The sequence below is a fragment of the Watersipora subatra genome, chromosome 10 (assembly GCF_963576615.1).
Source record: "Watersipora subatra chromosome 10, tzWatSuba1.1, whole genome shotgun sequence".
NCBI lineage: Eukaryota > Metazoa > Bryozoa > Gymnolaemata > Cheilostomatida > Watersiporidae > Watersipora > Watersipora subatra.
This window is the reverse complement of record NC_088717.1, coordinates 37,245,621-37,271,898: the sequence shown is the minus strand read 5'-3', so window position 1 is coordinate 37,271,898 and position 26,278 is coordinate 37,245,621. Positions and strand designations below refer to the sequence as shown.

At 37.4% G+C, this 26,278-nt stretch overlaps 1 protein-coding gene across 3 annotated transcripts in view; it reads right to left on the bottom strand.

Annotated features, from left to right (window-relative positions):
- The window catches only part of LOC137405640 (inverted formin-2-like), a 64,847-nt gene that overhangs the window by 11,120 nt on the left and 27,449 nt on the right, over positions 1–26,278 (bottom strand). For all 3 annotated transcript variants that reach the window (XM_068091963.1, XM_068091964.1, XM_068091965.1), the window contains exons 9-15: positions 21,531–21,685; positions 20,643–20,719; positions 18,620–19,542; positions 13,260–13,405; positions 9,348–9,512; positions 2,835–2,919; positions 1,751–1,923 (exon numbers count right to left, since the gene is read on the bottom strand). In XM_068091963.1, coding sequence (XP_067948064.1) covers positions 1,751–1,923; positions 2,835–2,919; positions 9,348–9,512; positions 13,260–13,405; positions 18,620–19,542; positions 20,643–20,719; positions 21,531–21,685 — 1,724 coding nt within the window. The remainder of the gene's footprint in view (positions 1–1,750; positions 1,924–2,834; positions 2,920–9,347; positions 9,513–13,259; positions 13,406–18,619; positions 19,543–20,642; positions 20,720–21,530; positions 21,686–26,278) is intronic.

The window sequence follows — 26,278 nt, the reverse complement described above, 5'->3', positions numbered from 1 at the left end:
TTGCTGCACACAATGAGCTAGATTGCTAGAATGGTCTGCAAAAGAGCCTTCAGTGAGCTCAAGATACATAGCAAGGTTTCTTTCAAACATATCTACCGCGTTATAGAATAAAAAGCAAAAAAATTGTGATTTTTTTGGGCGATTTAAATCAGATAAAAATCGCCTGATTTAAATCGGTTGATTTAAATCGTAACAACCCTGGTTATTCCCAACCCAACCACTGGCCAATTCAAGCAATAAAAAATTAACTAAAAGATGTCTAAATGCACATTTACTATGTTGCAGTGATGGACAAAGAGAGCCGCTATAATAAATAAAGAAGTACCCAATGACTTCATTATAGCTAGCAATGAAAAGGAAAAGGTGGAGAAATATCTTCCACTCGGAGAAGAAATTGAAAAGTGCTGGCATGTAAGAGCAACTGTATAACACTATAATACCCATAACTGTACAACACACATAACAACCTGCAACACCCAATAACTCCTGCGCATAAATTGTGGCTTGGCCAAATACCGGCAATAATCAACACAAGTGAGTTGCAGAAAAGCGCATTATTGGGGACTGCTAAGATCTTGGTGTGAGTGTTCAAACTTTTAGATTTTTAGTAGGAAATTCTGGTAAGCCAGGGTGAGGAAACAACTTTTTTATGTATATATAACACATAATTTTTTCTGCCATCCCTATTTCAAGAGCTATGCTCCGATTACTAGAGTTTCCCCGATTCTAATATCGGAATCGGTGCCGATATGGGTGTTAAGTATCTGAATCGGTATCGGCCGATCTTTTCTTTAAAAATCGGAAACTTCAGATACTTTTTACAGGCCAACTATTTAGCAGAAAACCGTATTTTAGCCTGCTACACTAACAACAAATCATCAGCTGCAAGTTCCTTCTTTTTACCTAATGAATTCCGAGCCTGTGACATAATCTATTTCATGCATATACCCTAATAAACATCCACACAGCTGAGGAATATTTTGGCTTTAGTCAGGACGTAATCACAAAATGCGGTATTTCCCAATTACAGCGATATGATTTATTGCAGCCAATCACGAACAAAAGAACAATCATGAGAAACAAGAATGCGGTGTAATGTTTCTACTTACTAGCATTACGAAAGTAATTTGAACAGCCGATGCATAAAGTTATCTATCTTTCTCCTGTATCGTTTGTATCGCATAAAATAACCTCGGTGGCTTATCAGTATTTAGCCTGTCCTCCATGATCTGTGGCAAGTGAGTCCTTAAGTACTACTGGCTACATCGATAGTGATAGAAGATAAAGACTGAGATAATCGAATCACTATCGGTAATTAAACGGAACATTTATTTGCTCTAAACAGTACAGGCGCAGCAGTTCGTTCAGCAGTAGAAGAAAGACTTAATTATCACAGATAAAGCTGTACCATTAACAGTAATTACCATTATTAATAACATATTTCAATAACCATGGACTGTTTTGTTACTAGATGCACGGTATGGCAGTATGTGAATGTATATACATGTATGTTTTTTCCCATAAATACAAACAAATAATACATCAATATTTATATTTTTTGCATTATATTTACATAATAAAATTAACAATTATCTATTCAACCCAAAAGATCTGAATCGGATTATTTTTCAATGAGAATCGGTATATTGAATCGGTATCTGAATCGGCTGGTGAAATTAGAATCGGAGCATCTCTACCGATAACAAAAGCTGTAAATTTATATTGTTTGACAAAAGGCACTAGTACTTACTTTATTCAAAAAGTTGCCAATCCGAAGGACAAGTCGCAGGAACTGTTCTAAGGTGATACTGCCGATGGTGAGGTCAATCGCAGACTTGTAAGCACCCAAAGCTTGTGTCATTTCCTCCGAAGTAACGCAGAACTCAAGCTTCAATATCATTGCTTCAATTCTAACTCGATAATCTAATAATTACAAAAACAAGTCAAACTCAATAAATTCACTCACATCTTGCAAATACAGCAGTCATACTCGGTGACAAATCGTATTCACAGTTTGGTGTAAGTTTGGAGAAATTAATACAAGCTAGAAAGAGAAACCACGAAGCAAAGATAGTGCAAATGTATTCGAATATAACCAATGAAACGGGTCTAATCAAGAAACACTGTTATCAAGCACTAGGAGCTACCGCGCAGGAAGATGGAAACTGCAGAAAATGGAGGAAATGAGGGAATAAAGGATGATGGAATAGAGGAAAGAAAATGTCAGGCACTATCTTCGATAGGAATGCATCAGCTAGATTGACAGGAAGGGTTTGCTAGACAGCATTACAACCGACATTTTGTACAACTTAAATACGACAGCAACATTGTACATCATGGATATGACAGCGATGTTGTACAGCGTGGATATGGCAGCAATGTTGTACAACATGGATATGACAGCCATGTTGTACAACATGGATATTACAACAATGTTGTACCGCATGGATATGACCGCAATGTTGTACAGCTTGAAAATGACAGTATTGTTGTACAGCATGGAAATAACAGCAAAGTTTACAGCAATATTGTACAGCAAGGATACAGCAATGATCGGATGACAGGAAACAAATCAAAATCAAAAGTTCAAAATAGTAGAGCTTAAAATGCTCAAGCTTGTTTTGGGGTGACAAAGAATGAACAAGATCAGGAATGAGTACTTCAGCAGGCGTTGAACTGGTGGAAATGAAAAGGAGACAGAGTTTAGTTGGTATGAATGCTTCGTGAGAAGAAGTGAAGTGTACATAGGAAATTGTGTCAAAAATGTAACTTCGCGAGACAAGGGAAGAGGGAAACTTGATATTCATAACGTATCTCGTCTGTTCTCTGCTCACCTGAAACTTTAAGTAGTTCTAGAAAGAAGGATTCAGCATTGCCGAGTTTTGTGATATCTCCATCAAATCCCTTTATAGTCTCTACCTATATAAAGAAGAGGTCATTAGAGAGACTAAACATAATGGAACAGTATGTATGTATAGCTCGTTATTAACATTACTAATCATCAACATAATGATGTTTTTTACTACATGCCACAAGAAAGGAAACAAAGACATGAGTTTGACAGCGTGTAGCAGGTAGATAATCATTATCATTATTGCATAGAATGCTTCAATGTGTGCAAGCTCAGTACACACTTTGGCGTGAACCACATGGAAAAAATACCTGAAATGTTTTTAATGCACACAAGTCATTTTCCTGAAAGACAAGTCACTTGTGGCTTGTCCTTCATGAGAAAGGCGTGAAAGCGCCTACGCTCTTTAGTTTACAAGACAGTTTGGTAGAAAATCACAGGCTATTTGCAATTTATAATCATAATTAAGAGAAAGACCAGATTTCCAGTCACTGAAAGTAATGACAACACTGCAATATCATGCTAAGAAAGAAACTATTGTGCGTTGATCTGCCATGATTAGCATTTACTATAAAATTATCTACTTGATATACTGTAAAGCATTTAATTGAACCCCACGGTGCCCTATTTTTCAACTCTTCCTCTACAGTGGCGGTCAAATAGGGGCTGGCGTTCAATTAGAGGTTTTACGGTATCTCCAAGAACCACTTTTTTTTTGTTCATGATCACAGTTGAATGATCAGATACCCAGTTGATGAAATAAATAGTAATAACAATACTAAGGTATTATGATAAAATAATAACTATAATTATCAACAATATTTAATATTTATAATGAGAATATGTCTATGTTATTCACACAGCTTGTTTCAAGTTTATTACTGGCTCACGCCATGTAAGATCTACCTAATAAGTAGATCAACCGGAGACTTGGTAGCAAGCATCTCTCTGGAGTTCCATGCAGCAACATATTATAACACAACTAATTTAGATGGTAACCTTTTTTATGTGCATCAGCCCTTTGTGGTATACATACTTTGATGTTAGGCTGCTGGGAAGCAGTCATACCTCAGTTATTTGAGGTATGACTCTTTAGGTTTTTACAAATTTCCTAAAAGGCCTGTTGAGAAATGATATAAAAGGTTAGACTAGACGTTGCATCAAGAGCATCTTGCGTACCATTTGAGATATGATTAGAAGCAATTAGTGAGCTTTATTAAATTGCTATGTGACACTCTGTAATGGTTATGTATGTGTCAATACTATTTTAAATATGGTCAATTTTTTCTTCAAAGTTTTTGGGTAGAATTTGTTAGCATTTCTGAAGATTTAGAAGATGACTGAGCTGAATCTATAATGGTGCTTACGTGCTTACTAAATTGTCTTCAAAACTCTAGATAGCACTTTTAGCACTGAGCTATTCAGTGTACTGAAACTGTTTTAAATATTTTGTGTTAAAAATATATAGTATAGTATAGTTTACAGTTATACAGTACAGTAGAACCTCAGTTCTCGACCATAATATGTTCCAGAAAGTTGTTCGAAAACCCAGTTGTTCAAGATCCGAAACAATTATTCCCATTAGAATTAATGTATGTAAATTTTAATCCGTTCCAAGTCGAGAAAACAACTTCGGTAAAGTATTTTTGTAACATTTTACACCATAAACTGTACTGTATACTACATACTATAAATAAAAACAGGTAAATATAGATCGCGTTTAATTTTAATAAAATATTTTCTATTTATGATGATTAAAAAAGAAAACAAAAAGTAAACATTTGGTATGTTTTGCTCTTAAAACATCGAAAACATTCTAGGTTAACATACAATACCAAAAATTGCAGAAACTGATAATGAAACAGCAAAAAATACAACAGATCATTGCCATCAAAAATCGTGTGAAAAGGAAATTATAAACAGCAATGGCACGTCTACTTCATCTTTGAAGGAGAATCCTCCTCCAAAACAATCTAGGATAACTCGACTGAAGGAGTTGTCTCCCTAGCAAATCTCTTCAGTAGAGGGACATCGTCCCAGATGACTCCTTCCTTCTTGTAAAGAATTTATGAAGCGTAACTTGCTTTTCCTTTTGTTAACGAATGTTTTTATGCTGTTTCCGGAACTGTTCCGAACGTTCAATTCCAACGCGCATGCTCTGGTTTGGTCGATAACCGAACTTATGTTCGAGATTCGAGACGAACAAATCTCCAATTTTTTGGTCGAAAACCGAACTGGTTGAGAACCAAAGCATTCGAGAACTGAGGTTTCACTGTATATATATACAGTGAAACATGGATAACTCGCCCTCGGATATAGCGAACACATGGTTAACTCGACTGGATTTGCTTGGTCCGCTCCCACGCAATGATAAATGGCTCTATATAACTCGAATTCAACACTGTTATAACGAACTGTTTGTTGTCCAACGGCTACCGAAACGGTTGCTATCGCTTTAGAAAATCACTTTATTCCAAGCCATAGAGGTAAACCTCAACTTTTCGTAATTCATAAGCGTCGTTATTCCCTCCATCGGCAAAACATTTTTGTCAACGACTGCTCTAAAGGTTTAGTGAAATTTGATTTATACTGCTATACGATGAATAGCGCGGACTGGACCGGCCACGGGCGCAAGGATTTTCGCCACGCACATACAAAACAAAAATCGCATGTTGTTTTGTATGTGCGTGGCGAAAATCCTTGAGTGCGTGACCCGGCTAGCCCGTGACGAATATTTTTCCGAAGTTGATTCCGTGTTGAATCAACGTCGGAATGTTGAATGTTTAAAACGTCTTAAAATTTGTTTTTGTTAAACGTATACGTTTTCTTAGCTAAAAAAACTATTCATCGTTTGACCTAAACACAGAATACGTGTGTACATTCAATAAGTATCCATTCAAAAAGCGTGAGTGATATACAATGTACTGTTAAACCTCGTAAAACTTTTAATTGAACTGCCTCGGAGTGTTGCTCTTAACGAATCCCAGGTAAAGTAAGGTAATCTTTCCATAAACTTCAAGAAATATCGGCAAAATTGATCGTGGGTAAAACGCTCAAAAGAAAAAGATGTCTTTTCTTTGAGCATTTCAGCCACGATCAAGTTTTGCCAATGTCAATCTAAAAAACGTCCTGGCAATAACATCACCTCAAACAACAAACCAATCTCAAGTGATAGAAAAATCTCTATACTTTTTGATAAAAACGTTTTAAACTTTACATTAGAAGCATTTAATTTGAAACAAGCCATTTGTGCTTTTGATTTATATTATAGTTTGTATATGTTCATGTATCTACTAATAAATAAGTGAATACATGGACTTGTGACAGTGCTCTGATAAGTTGAACACTCTGATAATTCGAACACTTTTGCTCGGTCCCTTGAAGGTTGAGTTATCCGAGTTTCACTGTATATATATATACATACAGTTTATAATATATATATACATTATATATATATATATATATATTATAAACCAGCCACTCAACTATTATCTAAGTTTAGTTGAGTGTGTAAAAGCTAGCAGCTGCAGAATGCTTGGCCAATTCTATGCTGCCGACTAAGCTGATATTCCGCTATAAAATACGGTGGCTGGTCCACAGAAGTCAGCTGCAATTAGACAATCTATCTTATATCTCTGATCTTGTAATCTTGAAACCATCTTGCTAACTAAAAATACTTCGTAAAAGTTGGCTTTTACTTTGGTCTCGATCTCATGAGATTCCGCTTTAAGCCTCACACTCTGCCACTTGCGCCTCCCCTTATGTTATTACTCCGAGAAGTTATAGTAGCAAACTCACTATGGATTATTTAATTTTCAAAAGCAGGTCCACTTCAAGCAATGCCGGATTCAATTGGCAATCTTAAAACTTTGGTTTTCCGTATAAATGTCCATCCTATGATTCATTTGATTCGAAGCTCAAGAATCTGTCTTTGCATGCATCAAAGTACAATTGGCCTCAATGAACATGTTCATGGATTTTGTCGCAAAACAATTTGTGTTGAAAATGAAAGAGATAACGAGCATCCATGGGTTGGATGCTAGTAAAAACTAAAACTAAACTGAGCTGATAGCAATTGAGGAGGTGGTTGTTGTGACACTTGTATAGTAGTTGCGTTCAGTTACGTTCAGTTACCTCGTGCGGTAGTTGTACAAACAGCTCCCATAAGTATTTAAACCATTCTTGATAGAACTGAAGCAGTTGTACTATCATAAACAGTGAAATGACGCCAAAAATACTACAAGGTTTAAGAGCTACATTTGTTTTATGCTTTTTGAATGATTTTGCAAAAACGCGAGTGTCGTATCGATTGTATCTGCAAAACTTGTTAGTAATCCATCGAGCTGGGCTGAAGCAGTTTGTGTAAAGGTAACTGCCGGCTCCCTTTACTGCTCCACCAGAAAAAAGACCGAGTGTAAGCAACGAGATGAACATATATTTGCACAATATGTATAAGTACATGTGATCAATGTGTGCGCATTACAATGAACAACATGCAGAAAGACTGCCACTATCTCTGGCTTCTTTCTCTCATCTGGGCTCTTTATGTAGGCCAGCTCATGCATTAGGCTCTGCCCCTTATGTTGGCTCCAGTCCTTCTTTAGCTCAGTTAGCCAAGCTGGTTCGCCTACAACTGAGTCTCCTGCTGTGACAAGACTCAGCCCGGCCCTGGTGTCAGTCGCAGGACCAAGACCAACTGGGCAGCCGGCCCTGATCTCGCGCTTTGCCGCCACATTTGCTACATTGTATCAAATGGCAAATATTTCCCTAGTGGTTATAAGTTTTTATTACCTGTATTATTGTGTAACCACATCTACCAGCACGCTCAGTCGGCTAGCAATTTAAAATACTGAGCATTGCATATTTGCTAGCTTTTGTTGTTCCATGATAAGCTCTTCTGCCAGCCCTGAATGTGACAAGTAACTGTATACAGCTGAATCACATGCTCACATGTATAGTGATTCTATTAGACTGAACTGCCAAAATCTTATGTCACAATCTCCTAGCATAGCTCCTCCTTGAAACAGTTCTGGGTAACTACCCTAAGACACTTATATTTCGCTAGTATTTAGTTTCGTGAGTAGCTCACAGAGTAAAATTTCGCAGCAACTTAATTTCGCAGCTCTGATGAGTGCGAAAATATAGTGATGTGAAAATAAATGCAGTGGAACAAACATAATTAGATTTCTCAGGTTCAGTTCACCGATAAAAAAATTTCAATTTGCGACTAGTTTGTAATTGTGAACCGCAGGTAGAATGGTGTGGGCAAGGTCGATAATGCAAGTTGATCGCTTGCTGCCATTTGTTTCTTGGACTATCAACAGGCCCGTTTTCTCTGGAGCGGCTGGCCGGTTGAGCCGCCCCAACTCTTTGAGAATTTTTTAAGGTAAGTGCAGTCCAACTCGAATAACTCGCCCTCGGATAAAATGTAACGTTTTATCTCAAACACAAGGTTAACTCGGACGGATTTGTTTGGTCAGTTCCAACGCAATGATAAGTTGCTTCAGATAACTCGACCTCAACATCATTTATTCGAAAAGTTATTTGCCCAACGGCCATGGACACGGTTTTTATCGCTGTAGAATATCACTTCATTCCAAGCCATAGAGACAACCATCAACTTCTAGTAGTTCTTAGGCATCATTATTATCATCATAGGCAAAATATTTTTGTTAACGACATAGAAAAATGTTGATACTTTCCGATAAAACTTTTTAAAACTTCACACGAGAGGCCCGGCTGAGGCCCTACATGAAAGAAACCTGTTGGGGGCTTACACCGCCCCCCCTCCACACCCTAGGTGTTCATAACTAGCCGCCTAAAATTAGCCACCCCAACTTGCAACCAGTGAATACAGGCCTGACTATCAATGAACAAAGCTATTTAGTTTCGCTTTTTCGCTCGTTTGTTATGATAGTTTAATTTCGCGCATGAAATTTTCGCGAGAGGATGACACCGCGAAAACGCGAAAGTTAGATGAGGCGAATACATAAGTGTCCTAGGGTACATGTGTATGTGCTAGCAATACCTCGAAAATGGAGTATGATGTCTGCTTAGCTTACTGCAATCAGAGGCTGTGCATGTTTTTAAGAGCCATTGTTACACAAACAATGGTTCTGTGATCTTGGTTGGACACGTCCTAATCCAGTAGCAAAGGAATCTCAATAACTGGAGACATTCCCAGCTACACAGAGCTATTTAAGGTTGGATGTCATTCCTGCCACCACCATTTGTCTTTTCTGGAAATTGAACCCCGACCTGTTGTTTGTAGGTCAGGTATTTTAGATCACTAGATTGTAGGTCAGGTGTTCTAGATCACTAGATTGCTCTCATGTGTGTACCATATGGTGCAAAACAAAAGTTACCAACCTTTGTTCTGTAAACCTTCAACATCACTTATAAAAAAATTGTGGTATTTTAATTCGCATATAGCATTATGACTGCATGCAGCCCTCAGTATGAATTACTATGTTAGATAAACTTTTTTGTAAAGTACCTCATCTGATTCTGGGAGTATTTTAAGGAGTCCAGTCAATCGTTCCGGACCAATTTCTTTGTCTGCTCCATCTCTGATGAGTCCAGCGAGGGCTTGGTTGTCCATTTTAAATTGCTTGAGAAAGATATTGATATTCATGCTTCTCTTACCATCTATCAGCGCTATCTGTAATTATATTCATCTGTCAAAGTTACAGCCATCATACTGGTTATATAATCATTCAATACTTATAGTGATACTTATCTGTAATCTATAAAGGTGTAAGTTGAAGTCATGGATTTGCTCAAGTCATAGATAGCAAGAAGACCTTCCTTCTTGCTGTGAGCCGTTAAGGCCATGAAACCATGCAGCCAGTTCGTGTGACATTACGCGTCACACAACATCATTATACGTATTTTAAACGATGTATAAATGATGTGTATCGTTATTCCATTGATCACAAATACACCGTGTGGCTCAATGGGTTAGCTCGCCTGTCTCCAAACCTGGAGGATCCAAGTTCAAATCCACTACAAAGCAGATTTTTCGCTCCCAAAACTTTATCGCTATAACTGGACACACGAATGACAGACCAACAGACAAACGGCAAACATTGAGATTCATATCTTTCACTGTTACTATATTAAGACCAGTGTCGGTTCAGAGCCAAGGGTGAAAGATTGGAAAAAAAATTGCATCATACCGAGTTCAAAATCGCAGCATCCAGCTTAGTAGCCCGACATGTAGATGTGGGCTAATTGACCGCTTTGCATGTTTCTAGAGGGACAGTACAGACACTTAGTCTTTGTAATTTATCAGCACACATGACAATCTCTCACAACACACTAGACTACCAGGGTACTAGTATATATAATGGAGATACCTCTATATATTATACAGCTACTTATTCTCTGTACTTTATCAGCACACATGACAGTCTCTCACAGCACACTAGACTACCAGGGTACTAGTATATATAATAGAGATATCTGTATATGTTATACAGTTACTTATTCTCTGTACTTTATCAGCACACATGGCAATCTCTCACAGCACACCAGACTACCAGGGTACTAGTATATATATTAGAGATACCTCTATATGTTATACAGCTACTTATTCTCTGTACTTTATCAGCACACATGGCAATCTCTCACAGCACACTAGACTACCAGGGTACTAGTATATATAATAGAGATACCTCTATATATTATACAGCTACATGTACTTATTCTCTGTACTTTATCAGCACACATGACGATATCTCACAACACACCAGACTACCAGAGTACTAGTATATATAATAGAGATACCTCTATATGTTATACAGCTACTTATTCTCTGTACTTTATTAGCACACATGACAATCTCTCACAGCACACTAGACTACCAGAGTACTAGTATATATAGAGATACCTCTATATGTTATACAGCTACTTATTCTCTGTGCTTTATCAGCACACGTGACGATATCTCACAACACACCAGACTACCAGGGTACTAGTATATATAATAGAGATACCTCTATATATTATACAGCTACTTATTCTTTGTACTTTATCAGCACACATGACGATATCTCACAGCACACTAGACTACCAGGGTACTAGTATATATAATAGAGATACCTCTATATGTTATACAGCTACTTATTCTCTGTACTTTATCAGCACACATGACGATATCTCACAGCACACTAGACTACCAGGGTACTAGTATATATAGGTAATAGAGATACCTCTATATGTTATACAGCTACTTATTCTCTGTACTTTATCAGCACACATGACGATATCTCACAACACACTAGACTACCAGGGTACTAGTATATATAATAGAGATACCTCTATATGTTATACAGCTACTTATTCTCTGTACTTTATCAGCATACATGACAATCTCTCACAGCACACTAGACTACCAGGGTACTAGTATATATAATAGAGATACCTCTATATGTTATACAGCTACTTATTCTCTGTACTTTATCAGCACACATGACGATATCTCACAACACACCAGACTACCAGAGTACTAGTATATATAATAGAGATACCTCTATATGTTATACAGCTACTTATTCTCTCTACTTTATCAGCACACATGACGATATCTCACAACACACCAGACTACCAGAGTACTAGTATATATAATAGAGATACCTCTATATATTATACAGCTACTTATTCTCTGTACTTTATTAGCACACATGACGATATCTCACAGCTCACTAGACTACCAGGGTACTAGTATATATAATAGAGATACCTCTATATGTTATACAGCTACTTATTCTCTGTACTTTATCAGCACACATGACAATCTCTCACAGCACACTAGACTACCAGGGTACTAGTATATATAATAGAGATACCTCTATATGTTATGCAGCTACTTATTTTCTGTACTTTATTAGCACACATGACGATATCTCACAACACACCAGACTACCAGAGTACTAGTATATATAATAGAGATACCTCTATATGTTATACAGCTACTTATTCTCTGTACTTTATCAGCATACATGACAATATCTCACAACACACTAGACTACCAGGGTACTAGTATATATAATAGAGATACCTCTATATGTTATGCAGCTACTTATTTTCTGTACTTCATCAGCACACATGACAATCTCTCACAGCTCACTAAACTACCAGAGTACTAGTATATATAATAGAGATACCTCTATATGTTATGCAGCTACTTATTTTCTGTACTTCATCAGCACACATGACAATCTCTCACAGCTCACTAGACTACCAGGGTACTAGTATATATAATAGAGATACCTCTATATGTTATACAGCTACTTATTCTCTGTACTTTATCAGCACACATGACAATCTCTCACAGCACACTAGACTACCAGGGTACTAGTATATATAATAGAGATACCTCTATATGTTATACAGCTACTTATTCTCTGTACTTTATCAGCACACTTGATGATATCTCACAGTACACTAGACTACCGGGGTACTAAGTCATGATAATAATCAAGTTCAGCTTTGGCAAAGGGATGCCCAAATAACATCGATGATGGTGCGCGGCAAAATCTTCTGAAAATTTAAAGATCTACTATGACTTTGAGCAGAAAATTAGAAAATAAATATGCCAAGGTACAAAAAACTTGAAGAATAATAGGTTAAAATTCAGATAACAATTTAAAAGGAGAGAATAAACTGGTGAATTTCAAAGATGCAATCTGAAAACTTGAAAGAGCATTTGAACATGGCTGCTATGGACCAATAGACCCATTGTCTTGTTTATATGAACATCATCATGCACAAAATACGTTCAGATATTTATGAGTGATATTTATAAGTTTACAAACAAGCTTCCCAATGTAATTCTAGCCTTCAAGCTTAAAAAAGCTGTTTAATTGCATAAAAGTTCATTTTACTAATTTGTTTTAGGCAACGCAAATGATGTAGAAATACAGTTCATAATGTTTTGCACAAAAACTGAAAAAACTGATAAATAAAATATATAGATGCGGCAACTCCAACGAAGACATAGTTATGCATGATAAGGAATCTGTCAGCAGTGTGCAAATGTTGGCCAACTGTGCATACTTTCCCCACAGTAGCTTTTTTTTTTTAAAAGAAGTAACAACACAAAAACAAGTTCAAGTGATGTAAATGTTGCTGGGTATAATAATGTTGTGTCGAATAATACACATACTCATAATAACACAACCATACAGCTTATGAATAGTCAGCACTCCTCCAATACATCTCTACACAATATTCATCACATTACCTGTACAATAACACAAGCTCTTTACACACTATGATGTCCTATAGACAGCTTCTTTCAATCTATCATATTGGATATACATGTACCTCTAGGAAATAGCACGCGAAGCTGAAAAATTATGTCTACATTTTGATTCCGTCTAAACAGGATAGTTGAGGCTCTTACAGTTTCACTTTTCTTCTTCGCATGAAGACCTGAGGACTCGGCAGCAACAAATGTTTTCTGACTGAACATATCCTCAACAGCGTGGAAGTCTGGGTGGACAACATCTGGGAGTGATGAGACCTTTGTCCAGACATTGCCTTTTGACTCTAAGGACAGGAAGTGAATACTGATTGTATTAACTTGTTGCTAAGGATTAATATGTTAGTTACGTACTGTAGTACTAAAATGATACAGCTCCAAATTTAAATGAAACACTGTAAACACAGGATGTAAAATAATTGAAATAATATTTATTATCTTTTTTGTTTCATATAAAGTATTATTTACTTACAATTTTCAACCTAACCCTTTGAACCCTAGCGGGCAGTTTTCCGGCCTTGCGTAGGGTGTGTCGGAATCCCTAACTGCCAGTTTTCCGACCTTCACATGGCTTTGTTTACAAAAGCTGTTTCTAAGTAACAACGTAAACTATGGTGGCTGATCGCGGCTATTTAGAAATCTTGTAATCTTGACCCACAGATGTTCATGATCTTGGGTCGAGAATTTACCGAGGAGGGGCGAGGTTTTAAGTCACTGCAAATGTTTGATGCATGATGCAAATGCATGATGTTGATGAGAAATTGAGTCATTATTCTTTTTGTTTTGTTCAACAAAATAAAACATGTATTTTAAAGGCAAATCTTTAACTAAAAATATGAGATCTTTCATCAAAATAACATGACGTATTTACATAGCTGTTTATCGTAGTTTTTTCGTGTTAAGAAGAAATAGTAACATGCTCACGAAACGGAAAAAAACTTCTCAAAAATACACCATTAAGTTTTCTGTATCCATTTATATATGATAAATATCCTACATACGTTGTAATATGATTGCCCTTTTGTAACGCGGTATTACATTAAATATTGACTCATTACGATTATGATCCGAACAAATAAAATGCACATTAAAACAGTTGTCCACTTTGTTACCATTATGAGAGCTTGGGAAGATTCTAGTTCATTTCACTGTAACTCTTTATGTTGCCGTCTCGTGAGGCATTGATTGTGAAAAGGAAGGCAACAGAAAACATCTCATATTTTTAATTAAAGATTTGTCTTAAAAAATGCATGTTTTGTTAAACAAAACAAAAAGATTACTGACTCAATTTCTCACCAACTAAACATTTGTACTTCCGTATTAAGCCCCATCCCTCCTGGGTAAATTCTCGACCCGAGATTATGAACATCTATGGTCGAGGTTACGAGATTTCTAAATGGCCGCAATCAGCCACCATAGTAAACCAATTAAACCAATTTTTGCACAGGATGTTAGACCAAAAATCTCACTTCCATTTGTAACAGTTTTTAAATATCTTTACCTACTTCTTTCGTTTTAATAACAAGTCTTATTAGACCGATATCGCGAAAAAATCGATACGACTCGTTTGTTAGTAGGTCATAAATGATTTTGATGCAATAAAAGAATTTTATGATACTAATTATAATTTTCCAGTATATTTTGAGTAATGAAATGATGATGAACAAGAGCTAAATGGATAAGCTGCTATTGTAAATGTTTTTACGAGTTTTGTAAAGTCGAACAAACTTTTAGAGTTTTAGCCCGAATAATGGTGAAGTACTGTTTTTTTTTCTGTTTGATGACATTTGCTGTGGGTTGCCCAACTTTTTTACTAGTGTTTTACCAAATATCATTGTATTATGAACACGTTTAGATATATTTAATACAGGTTTAAAAACTTTGGATCATTGGACAGATTGCCCAGGGTTACTGATACGAATTGAGAAAAACGGCGAGGGTTCAAAGGGCTAAAGATTGAAGCAGCTGATAAAAAGAAGTGTTCTTTAGCAATATTTTACATCATTATCTCAAAACTAAAAATAAATACAGTATTATTAGTTATATTACCCTCACCTACACGATTACTAGCAAGTATCAACACTGTCTACATATAAATAAGGCAACAAATAAAGTATGTACATATATATATTTATATATCCATATTTCTAGAGTTATATATATTTATATATATGTATACACATATATATATATAATATATATATATATTAAAATATATATATATATTAAAATATATATATTTTTCAATCTCTTGGAGAAGAGAATGAAAAATGCTGGAATGTAAGAACAACTGTAATCCCAGTAATCATTGGGGCACTGGGCGCAATAACACCGGCGCATAAAATGTGGCTTGCCCAAATACCAACAGCAATCAACTCAGGTGAGTTGCAGAAAAGTGCGCTATTGGGAACAGCTAAGATCTTGAGGCGAGTGCTCAAACTCCCAGGTCTCTGGTAAGAGACTCGAGTTAGAGCAGAAATTACCACCCATACGGGGTATCCGGGGTGAAGAAACAATTTTTTTTTATATAAATATATACATATATACAGTCAAACATAAATAACTCGCCCACGGATAGCTCGAACACATGGTTAATTCGAACAGTTTCTTTGGTCCATTCCCACGTAATGATAAATTGCTATAGATAACTCGAACTCAACACTGTTAATTCGAACTGTTTTTTGCCCAACGGCTACCGAAACGGTTGTTATCGCTTTAGAAAATCACTTTATTCAAAGCCATAGAGGTAAACCTCATCTTTTCGTAATTCATAAGCGTCGTTATTACCAGCATCGGCAAAATATTTTTGTCAACGACTTTACTAAAGATTTGGTGAAATTTGATTTATACTGCTATACGATGAATAGCAAGGGCTAGCCGGGTCACGCGCGCAAGGATTTTCGCCACGCACATACAAAACAAAAACAGCATGTTGTTTTTGCTTTGTATGTGCGTGACGAAAATCCTTGAGTGCGTGACCTGGCTAGCCCGTGACGAATAGTTTTCCGACGTTGACTCCGTGTTGAATCAACGTCGGAATGTTGAATGTTTAAAACGTCTTGAAAATTGTTGTAATTAAACGTATACATTGTTTTAGCTAAAAATAACTATTCATCATTTGACCTAAACACAGAATACGTGTGTACATTCAATAAGTATCCATTCAAAAAGCGTGAGTGATATACAATGTATCGTAAAACGTCGTAAAACTTTTAAGTGAACTGCCTCGGAGTGTTGCTCTTAACGAATCCCAGGTAAAGTAAGTAATCTTTGCATAAACTTCAAGAAAAATCCGCAAAGTTGATCGTGGGTAAAACGCTCAAAAGAAAAAGATGTCTTTTCTTTTGAGCATTTCAACAACGATCAAGTTTTGCCAATGTCAATCTAAAAAACGTCCTGGCAATAACATCACCTCAAACAACAAACCAATCTCAAGTGATAGAAAAATCTCTACACTTTTTGATAAAAACGTTTTAAACTTTACATTAGAAGCATTTAATTTGAAACAAGCCATTTGTGCTTTTGATTTATATTATAGTTTGTATATGTACATGTATCTACTAATAAATAAGTAAATACATGGACTTGTGACAGTGCTCTGATAACTTGAACGCTCTGATAATTCGAACACTTTTGCTCGGTCCCGTGAAGTTCGAGTTATCCATGTTTGACTGTATATATATATGTACTTTGAGAAATATATATATTTCTCGATGTTGGTGTGTTGTTCCAGCTATAACTATTAAAATCTTGGAATAAAGAATCCGTATCGCAGAAGATTTGATCTATGACACTCCGGTTCACCAGTCCGACTGCCTTACTGATTCAGCCACACAAGCTTGATAGATTTATTGAGCGATATATGTCGATATATCAGAGCAAATACGCAACGGCTTTCCATTACTATGTAGGGTGATGGCATAACGTCATGAGAAGCTGGCAGTTCTTATTAGTAAGCTTACTCAAATTATCCATTGGCAATGTGCCAGGCTAATAACAAGTGGCAGACAACTCTCATTACATCTCATTGTTTATCAGCTAATGTTTAATACCCAGGCAACGCCGGGTAGCACAGCTAGTTTATAAATATTCTTTAAATGCACAGGTGTGTCAGGACTGGAGGTCATTGGTTTATTCACAATTCTTACACCATGTGGATTAATGATATCATACGTAAGAGACAGTTGTTGTTGCCGACAACTGCTCGGCTGATAATAATTTTGTGGTCTGAAACCTCTTATATTTACTGCAGGAAGTATGAAATAATATGTAGTTATAAGATCAACTTATAGCTGCAAGAGTGAAATCCTTTGCATAACTAACGGCTGAGCTTTTACACGTTAATATAATTATTGTAAAACCGCTAGTCACTCTGACTATGAGCAGGACACTGATGCGTGATGCTACTGATTATTTCAGCTAGTGCAGTGTGTTGCCATTATTAATAAAGTTACCACAATGCCAGTTGATAAGGGTGAATGACTCTAAAGCTGTTAAGATGATATCCAAAACCGGTTGGGGCAATAAAATCATAAACGCTGAGAGGTTAAATTACACACATAGCATATAGAGAGTGTAGTAAGTACAGCATCTACTAGGATGGCATACACAAACATAATAGCTAGTACTCAGGGACTAGTACTAGTATGTGTGTATATATATATGTGTACACGCATATGTGTATATGTATATATATATATACATATACATAATGTATATACAGTCATACCTCAACATATGAGCCTAATGCATTCTGGGACTGAGCTCATATGTCAATTTTCTCCTATATCAAAACAACATTTCCAATATAAAATAACTAAATACAAATCACTCCACTTTTTTCATCTAAAAAACGACCTAAAAACAGGTCATTTGATGGAGAACATGTTTTTAATTGTTCTAATACACTACCTACGCTCACAAAGTGACAAATACCTGTCTGGTGGTAATGATAGGCGTAGCGGCTAGCAGTGATATGAGAGAGACTTAGCGGCTAAACGTTCGGCACACTACGTTTTTATGACACTACGTAACATTGCATAAACTTTAAATTTCACTTGAATGAATTTAGTTTACTAAACATACACATATAAATAAATTTTAATCCTAAAAATCTTAATGCTAATGTTGTCTTCATAGCCATAGTTTTCGTTACCTTTTTCCGGTTCAGTGCTTTTCGCTTTTCGCTAATGCTTTTAGCCAGCAATTTTAAAACTGATCCGGCGAGAAAAACTGAGCGATGCTGTTCTCAAAAATGGCCTCTTACATACTCGGCCACTTAGTGGCCGCATTGAAAACATTCTCATATGCTTGTATCTCAAATTTGTCTCGTATCTCAAGCTAAAGTAATGCTCAAAATTCTGTTGTCAAAAAAATGTTGGGGCACTCATATGTCCAGGCATGACTGAATGTACATGTCCAAAATTTTGCTTTAATAACTCCAGCGATTGGTAGCCTTGAATTTTCATCTGCTACTAAAAATAAAAAATTATATTTCTCACCACGCAGTTTTCTGTCTTGTATTTTGGTCCAGTTATATAACTTCATCTTTTTACTTGGTGTTGGTGTTGGAGGTATACTGATAGTGGGAGGAGCTGTTTGGTAGGAAGAGCTTGTTGTTGGCATTATCAAACCTGGTGGAGGCGGAACGCCTCCTGGAGCTAATGGCGGAGGTGGAACTCCACCCGGAGGTGGAGGCGGTGGTGGTGCACCTGGTAATTGTGGTGGAGGTGGAACAGCTCCTGGGAGAGGAGGTGGGGGTGGAGCAGCTCCTGGTGGAGGTGGAGCAGCTCCTGGTGGAGGTGGAGCAGCACCTGGTGGAGGTGGAGCAGCACCTGGTGGAGGTAGAGCAGCTCCTGGTGGAGGTGGAGCAGCTCCTGGTGGAGGTGGAGCAGCACCTGGTGGAGGTAGAGCAGCTCCTGGTGGAGGTGGAGCAGCTCCTGGTGGAGGTGGTGGGGGTGGAACAGCTCCTGGTGGAGGTGGTGGAACAGCTCCTGGTGAAGATAGTACAGCTTGTGGCAGAGGAGGTGGAGATGGAATTGGTCCTGGGGGATGTACCACCATTACTGGAGCTGGCGGAGGGCATGTGCATCGAGGTACAGTCAGCTCTGGTAGTTCAGATGTAGGTGGTACTGCATCTGTGTTTGTAGCTACTTCTTTTTGTGAAGGTGCAGCCATTTTTGTCAAGCTTGAGAATTCTGAAAGAGCAGTCTGAGTTTCCGCACTCACCAGAGATTTGGTAGACACATTCTTTGTCTCAATAATTGTTTCCCGTTCTTTGTCTACAGGACTTATATCACAGTCTAATTTTTCTTTTATTTTGTCTGTATTAAGACGTCTATGTTCAAGCTTTCGTACGGCTTCCTCATCTTCGCATTGAGATAGTGCAAGTAAGAATTTGCTGAGCACTTCCCACTTCTCGTCACTAAAAATATTGAAAGACGTTAACTTTATAGGCATTCATCACTCACTATGCATGCTCAGCTGGTGAAAAGAAAATGATTGATAGTGTCTGTTTGTATGGTCAGATTGATAGTGTCTGTTTGTATGTCTGTCTGTTTGTATGGTCAGATTGATAGTGTCTGTTCGTATGTCTGTCTGTTTGTATGGTCAGATTGATAGTGTCTGTTCGTATGTCTGTCTGTTTGTATGTCTGTCTGTTTGTATGGTCAGATTGATAGTGTCTGTTCGTATGTCTGTCTGTTTGTATGGTCAGATTGATAGTGTCTGTTCGTATGTCTGTCTGTTTGTATGTCTGTCTGTTTGTATGGTCAGCACTTTTAAGATGAACTTATACAAAGTTTTAGTAGATTTTACCAAAAAGTATCAGTACTTTTTATCCTCCGCAATGGTTTTTTATGTTTGAAGGGATCTGACTGTCAGAATGTTTTAAGATAAAAATCAACATAAGTTGGTTAAAACGCTTAAAAGAAAAATAAGTGTAAAATGACGTCACTAGCTGTTATCGTTGCGATAGTTGATATAAACTATTGCATTCAAGTTACAGAGTTACTCATCTTTATTCTGTCAATCTCTTTGCAACTATAAACATCATAATTGCACTTGTGATTGATCTGAGCATTTTACTTGCGATTAAGTTTTTTCGATTTTAATCATGAAAAATCCTGGCAGTCAGATCACCTCAAACATCAAAAACAATCGCAAATGATAGACAAATACCGATACTTTTTGATAAAGTCAACTAAATTTTTGTGCACGTTTATTTTTAATTAAGGCTAGTTCCGTATTACCGTATGTCGGAGTTGCCCTCTTAGAAATTATGTGTAGACTGCGTGCACCATAAAATGATAATATCGCGGAAAAAAATGTGTTTCCTGCAAATTTGCTAGCTAATTTTTACCATTCTTGCAACCTTTTATCAAGTTCACCTATATATATTCAATCTTTTACAGCTACTCTATATTTATCTGTATTTTTATGTTGACACTTATCATATTCACCTTAAATCAATACCGGCCATAGCTTCCATGTGATTATTAAACTGTTGACACGTGTCATATTTACCTTAGCTCACTACCTGCCATGGCTTCCATGTGTTGAAGAGAAGCTAAGAATTGGTCTGCTTCAGGAAAAGAACATACCTAGAAACACAGATGAATAGAGAATAGCTGTAAACGATTAAATATACATAGGTCAACTTGATAAAAAGTTGCATGAATGGTAATAGCTGGTAAAAATTAGGTAGTGAATTTTAAAGGTCACTAAAAACTTTGAAAGCTGGAAAATAATTCAACATTATCTCACTTGTTGCCAAAGATTTCAACAAGCGCCAAAACGTTGACAAAGCAACCAATTGTGTTAAATATTACACAAATATGAAACAGTTCACGCATTAGAGATAGACTATGGTACAGAAACAATTGGCCGATTTAAACTAAACCTAATGGATCATTTGCCATCTAGCTGGCACCCAGACCTGCCAACCCAAGAGTGGGGCAATGCGTGAGATTTGGTTTTGGGGCAATTGATGTATCAATGATAGTATATATAAAATCAAGGAAATTGGGGCAAAAATCTCACGCATTTTCATTTTTTCCTTTGGAGTCTCACGCCCAATGCGTGAGAGTTGGCAGGTATGCTGGCACCATCAGAAAAATGCTCTTGCTAGTAAGTTGCTAGCAGAGGTATTAGGCCCTGCTTACACAAATCAATAACATTCACTATGATTTCTGCACTGCAAATATTTCTATATAATTTGTTTCACTATCAACTTGATCAACATTTATAAATGATAGTAGAATAATCAACAAGTAAACCACAAATGCTAGAAAATCATCTTTACAGAAAATTTAGAATGTACTCCACATCAATGGTTTTCTAAGAATCAAAGGTTGTACGTTAAATAATGCTGCAATAGAGGCGTTTATTTCTTAAGATCGTCATTTTACTCACTTGTTTGTAAACTTTATTAAAAACTTCCACATGCTGAATATCAGAGGAGTCGTCTTGTATTTCACTAATTAGGTCGAGTAAACTGAAGGATTGAGAAGCTAGTTCATCATCTTTGCTGTCTATCAACTCATGCAGAGTGTCCAGTAGATTCAGGCCTGTTTATAAGCATTTAGACAATATAAACAAAGAGACATGGCACTTTTACCTAGTTTTGCAAACATGAGCTTAAACAAAATTTTAGTAGATTTTTTTTTAAGTATCAGTATCTTTTACCGTTTACAATCGTTTTTTTTTACGTTTGAGGTGATTTTATTGACAGGATTTTTCAAGATTACAATCGGTAAAACTTGACCCTGATTAACACACTCAGATCATTTGAAAAACTACAAACAGCAAAAGCATTCATAAATGATAGAAAAATAATGATACTTTCTAGTAAAATCTACAAAAAATCTGTGTAAGTTTATTTTCAAGTGAACATTCACGAAAGTTACGATCCAGCAGTTTTAAAGGTACTTTATAAAATAAGAACTTTAAACATATTTAGCGTTCATTCATAGTTAGGATATTTTTATGTCATTTTATGTCATTGTATTTCTAAAACATCTAGATATATTCAAACATACTTAGTTTCAAATAAATGTGGTATTATATAACCTTGCTAGAGTTCTGATTATTTAGATTACTGTGCTGTGAGAGACCATTAGGAGTGTCAATAAAGAACAGAGAATAAATGTATGCACAATTATTCTAGACTCTATAGCTATGGAAGGTAAGTGACCATACCTGCCAACTCTCACGCATTGAGCGTGAGACTCACGCAATCACCCCAAAGAAAAAATGAAAATGCGTGAGAAATGCGTGAGATTTTTGCCCCAATTTCCACAACTTTATATATACTATCATTAATACATCAATTGCCCCAAAACCAAATCTCACGCATTGCCCCACTCTTGGGTTGGCAGGCCTGTAAGTGACTAGTGATTTAAATACTGTAGCTTCAAATAATGTTTTAGGTCACACCCAAGCCACGTATAAATATATTATAATATCAGACTTTTTTGGCAGTTCTACAAGAACCTTTATTTTTGCTAATCCTCTGACAGTCCAGTGCACCGTGAGAGATCGTAAGGTGTCACAGCTAACTGTAGTATTGGCAGTATTATTCCAAAATATGGGGAGGTGGTTGATGGATATAAATGGTGTCAGACTATGAAACCAAAAGTAGCGAGATCAAATGCAACTGACACAAAGTTTTTCTAACCTGTAAGTGTGGCTCCAGACAGACAGATAAATACGGTTATTATTAAAGTTAAGACTAGATGAATGCCAAGCTGTTGAACAGGTAGTAAAGTAATTACTGAATGAATTTGGGTAACTTACCTGGTAAGCTAGAAACTTGAAGGTTGGCTTGCAACAAAATTTACAATTCAGTTACACGGTATCAAAAGGTTCACCATGTCTACTCCGGTGTGTTGTAGGTTCAAAATGCGTATGTGGAAATGTGATATGAAGCTCTTGAAAGCTCAAAAACGAACAGTTAAAAAACGGCCGTACGTTGAAATCCTTATTATTTAGTTTTTATTACTCTCAAACGTGAAGTTATCACGTGAAATAAAAGGCTCAATATAAAACGTCACGTAGCACTAGTTTATTACAAACATTACAGGTTCTATTGGAAAGCCCTTATCGACTATAGATGCTCGCTACTTTACGGTTTCGTTTCAGCTTGGTCTATTCAGGTAGTCATAATCTGATCATGTGACCCACGTTTATCGCCTAATGGCGCGAACAATTTTCGCAGCCTTTTTCTCGAACTTTTTCGACCATCACATATGACCAACAGGCTTTTCATATTGTGATGGATTTACTATACTAAGCTGAGCTGCTTTAATTTCCATAAGCATTCAGCTATTCTCAGATTAGCCCTATAATTTAAAAGCCAGTTTGCGCGGAAAGCCCGTTGATTAACACTCAGCCCTTGCTATATTAGCAAAGGTGCTTCAGTGTTAAGACGGGGGAAAACAAAGAGCACAGAGCTAGCGATACAGAGTACAACCGACTGAACTAAAGACTGAGAGTTACGTTCTTAATCTGCATTAAGAACAGTGCGGTAACATTAACTTACCTTGTGCAGCTTTGTATATCTTTGGTAACATATATATTGCTTAACATTCTTACATTTACAAGTGTAACTGTTTTGAGGATTTATTATTTAACTCATTTCAGCATTACGCTTGATTGTAGTGAATTGTTCTAATTGTTCTATCTTCTCATGTTTATAGAGCTTGTGTGAATAAAAGCCATTATTCACCAGACACTTTGTTTGCAACAATTACAGTTGTGCATGAGAGCTATTACTCATTCGGTATAAGACAACATGTACGCAGAACCCACTAGCTAGTGGCTAGTCAGCGCTGACATCCACAACATTGGTGGCAGCAGTGGGATATCTGTAATCCTGTTGCTACTGAAAGTTTAGCTGTACGCACAACCTAGTGATTGTTGAACAGCTCTCTGGAAAGAGATGGCTCAAGGCGGAGACTCCAGAATGTTTACTAATCCATTTCTGCCGATAAGTAAGCCATTCTTAGACGCGACTAATCCATTTACTGATACTGATGAGAAACAGCCAAAGCAAGTCATGCACTCCGATACATCAGTACACGTTGATGGGACGACCTTCATTGACGATATGTACCGGAAATATGTTGGAACTGCAGGACAGACAGGCTGCCAGCAGTCGCATATCTTCTTCAGCAGCAGAAGGACTCCACAATTTGGCACATCCTACTGTTTCCACTCCCCGACCAACAGAGCAGCTACAGTCAACCAGGTTGGTCGAGCCTACTTCAAAGAAGGCTGAGGTTCCTAACTCTACACTCAGTGGTCGAGTGGATCTCAGGTTACCACACTTTGATGGGCATGGAGATGTAAACTTATTTATACAACAATTTACTGAAATTTATGACGTAAGCCGATGGGATGACCGAGTGGCACTAATACAACTAAGATCCTGCTTAGAGCAAACAGCCAAAGACTGTGGAAGAGCTGAAACGGTTGCTGAGGTAAATAGGAAGCTGCTACAGATGTTCGGACTGTCTGCATCCGGAGCAAGAGAACAGCTGCACTATTTACACCAACGAGCAGGAGAAGATTACCTATCATTGGGTAACAGAGTAGAGAGGCCGTCAAAGTTAGCCTATGGTGGTCTTGGGTGTGCTGTCGAGAATGAGATGGCCTTAAAACACTTCCAGCGAGCCGTGAATGACTCTGCACTTCGGCGGCACCTGCTGCTGGTCAAGGCTTCAAATCTGGAGGAAGCCATGTCCGCAGCAAAACATTATGAAATAGCTGGGCGTCAACCAGTACCCTCAAGAACTAGAAATCCTCCAAGAGTTACCCAAATAAATAATCCAACCGGTACTAGTGGCAAAGCTGCAGAAGACAACTCTGAAACGGATCTGGCTGAGGCTCTGTTCTCCATGTCATTAGAACTGGAAAAACAGACAAAGCTTATAAACGATCAGTCTGCCCGGATTGCTGCTCTAGAGCAAAGAAGTGTTGACACAACCAATGTCAAGTCTCATAGAGCCAGACGTTGCTTCATATGTGGAGACTCTTCCCATCTGATGCGGAGTTGTACAGTACGGAAGAAAAGACCACCACCATCCACAAACCCGAATCAGGAAAACTGGCAAGGTTCACTCCTAAGATTACGGGTAAAGTGGGTGGACCGGTGTCAGATACCCGTTACAGAAAGCCAAATAGGCAGGGCAGGAGAGAAAACAAGGGTGAGCCAAGCAGACAGTCCTGGTGAGTTGTCACAATTAAACCCAATCATTAGGAAACCTGATTTGCTTCCCTTGCCTCTTCATTGCTCTGGAGATGCTGCGAACCCTCCGGTAGGTCAATCTAATTGCAGTACTAGGGTTGATGCAGAGCATCCTTGTATAAATTTTGCAGCCACTGCTTCTGCACTCTATATTCCAGGAAAAGTTGAGAGCTGTTCAGTACACTATTTAGTAGACAGTGGATGTACCCTCAACTTGCTGGCTAGGAGAATGTTTGATAGGCTGCCACGGAAGTTTCTTGGTGGATTGCTGGCATTTGGACACACTACAGGCACTCTGGCAGATGGATCTGGTTTGAAATTTTATGGGCAGATAAAATTAGCTGGCAGATTAAGGTCAGAACCAATCGAATTAGACTTTGTTGTTGCAGATATTGAACCAGATGCTATACTTGGAATGCCCTTTCTAGTAAGCCATAATTGCTTAGTTAGTTGTTTAGACTCTACTGTTGTGATGAATGGTAAACACCTTAGATGCACCAACCAGCATGGTATAGATTTTGTTAGTAGGGTACAGGTAATCGCTAATTAATCTATTCTCGCTAAATCTCAACAGTTGGTCCGGTGTCGGTTGTTAAATAACATTTGTACCCCTGTTGGCATAGTAGAAGACACAGGGGTTGCGGCTAAGCATGGCGTAGCTATTGCTGCTAGTGTCAGTACATGGAGTGAAGAAAGGAAATTTTTTGTTAGATGCATTAATCCTGCAATGCAAGTATGTCACCTTAATGCTGGATCTATTATAGGGCAGTGTGTCAGCTTGGAGAAGGGACAGATTGTCAATTCATCTGTTCATATGATGGATGGGAACCACAGGAAGCGTGTCTCAGATGAAAATATCCCTGCTATTCCATCTCACTTGGAGAGCCTATATGAAGAGGCAACTGAGGCATGT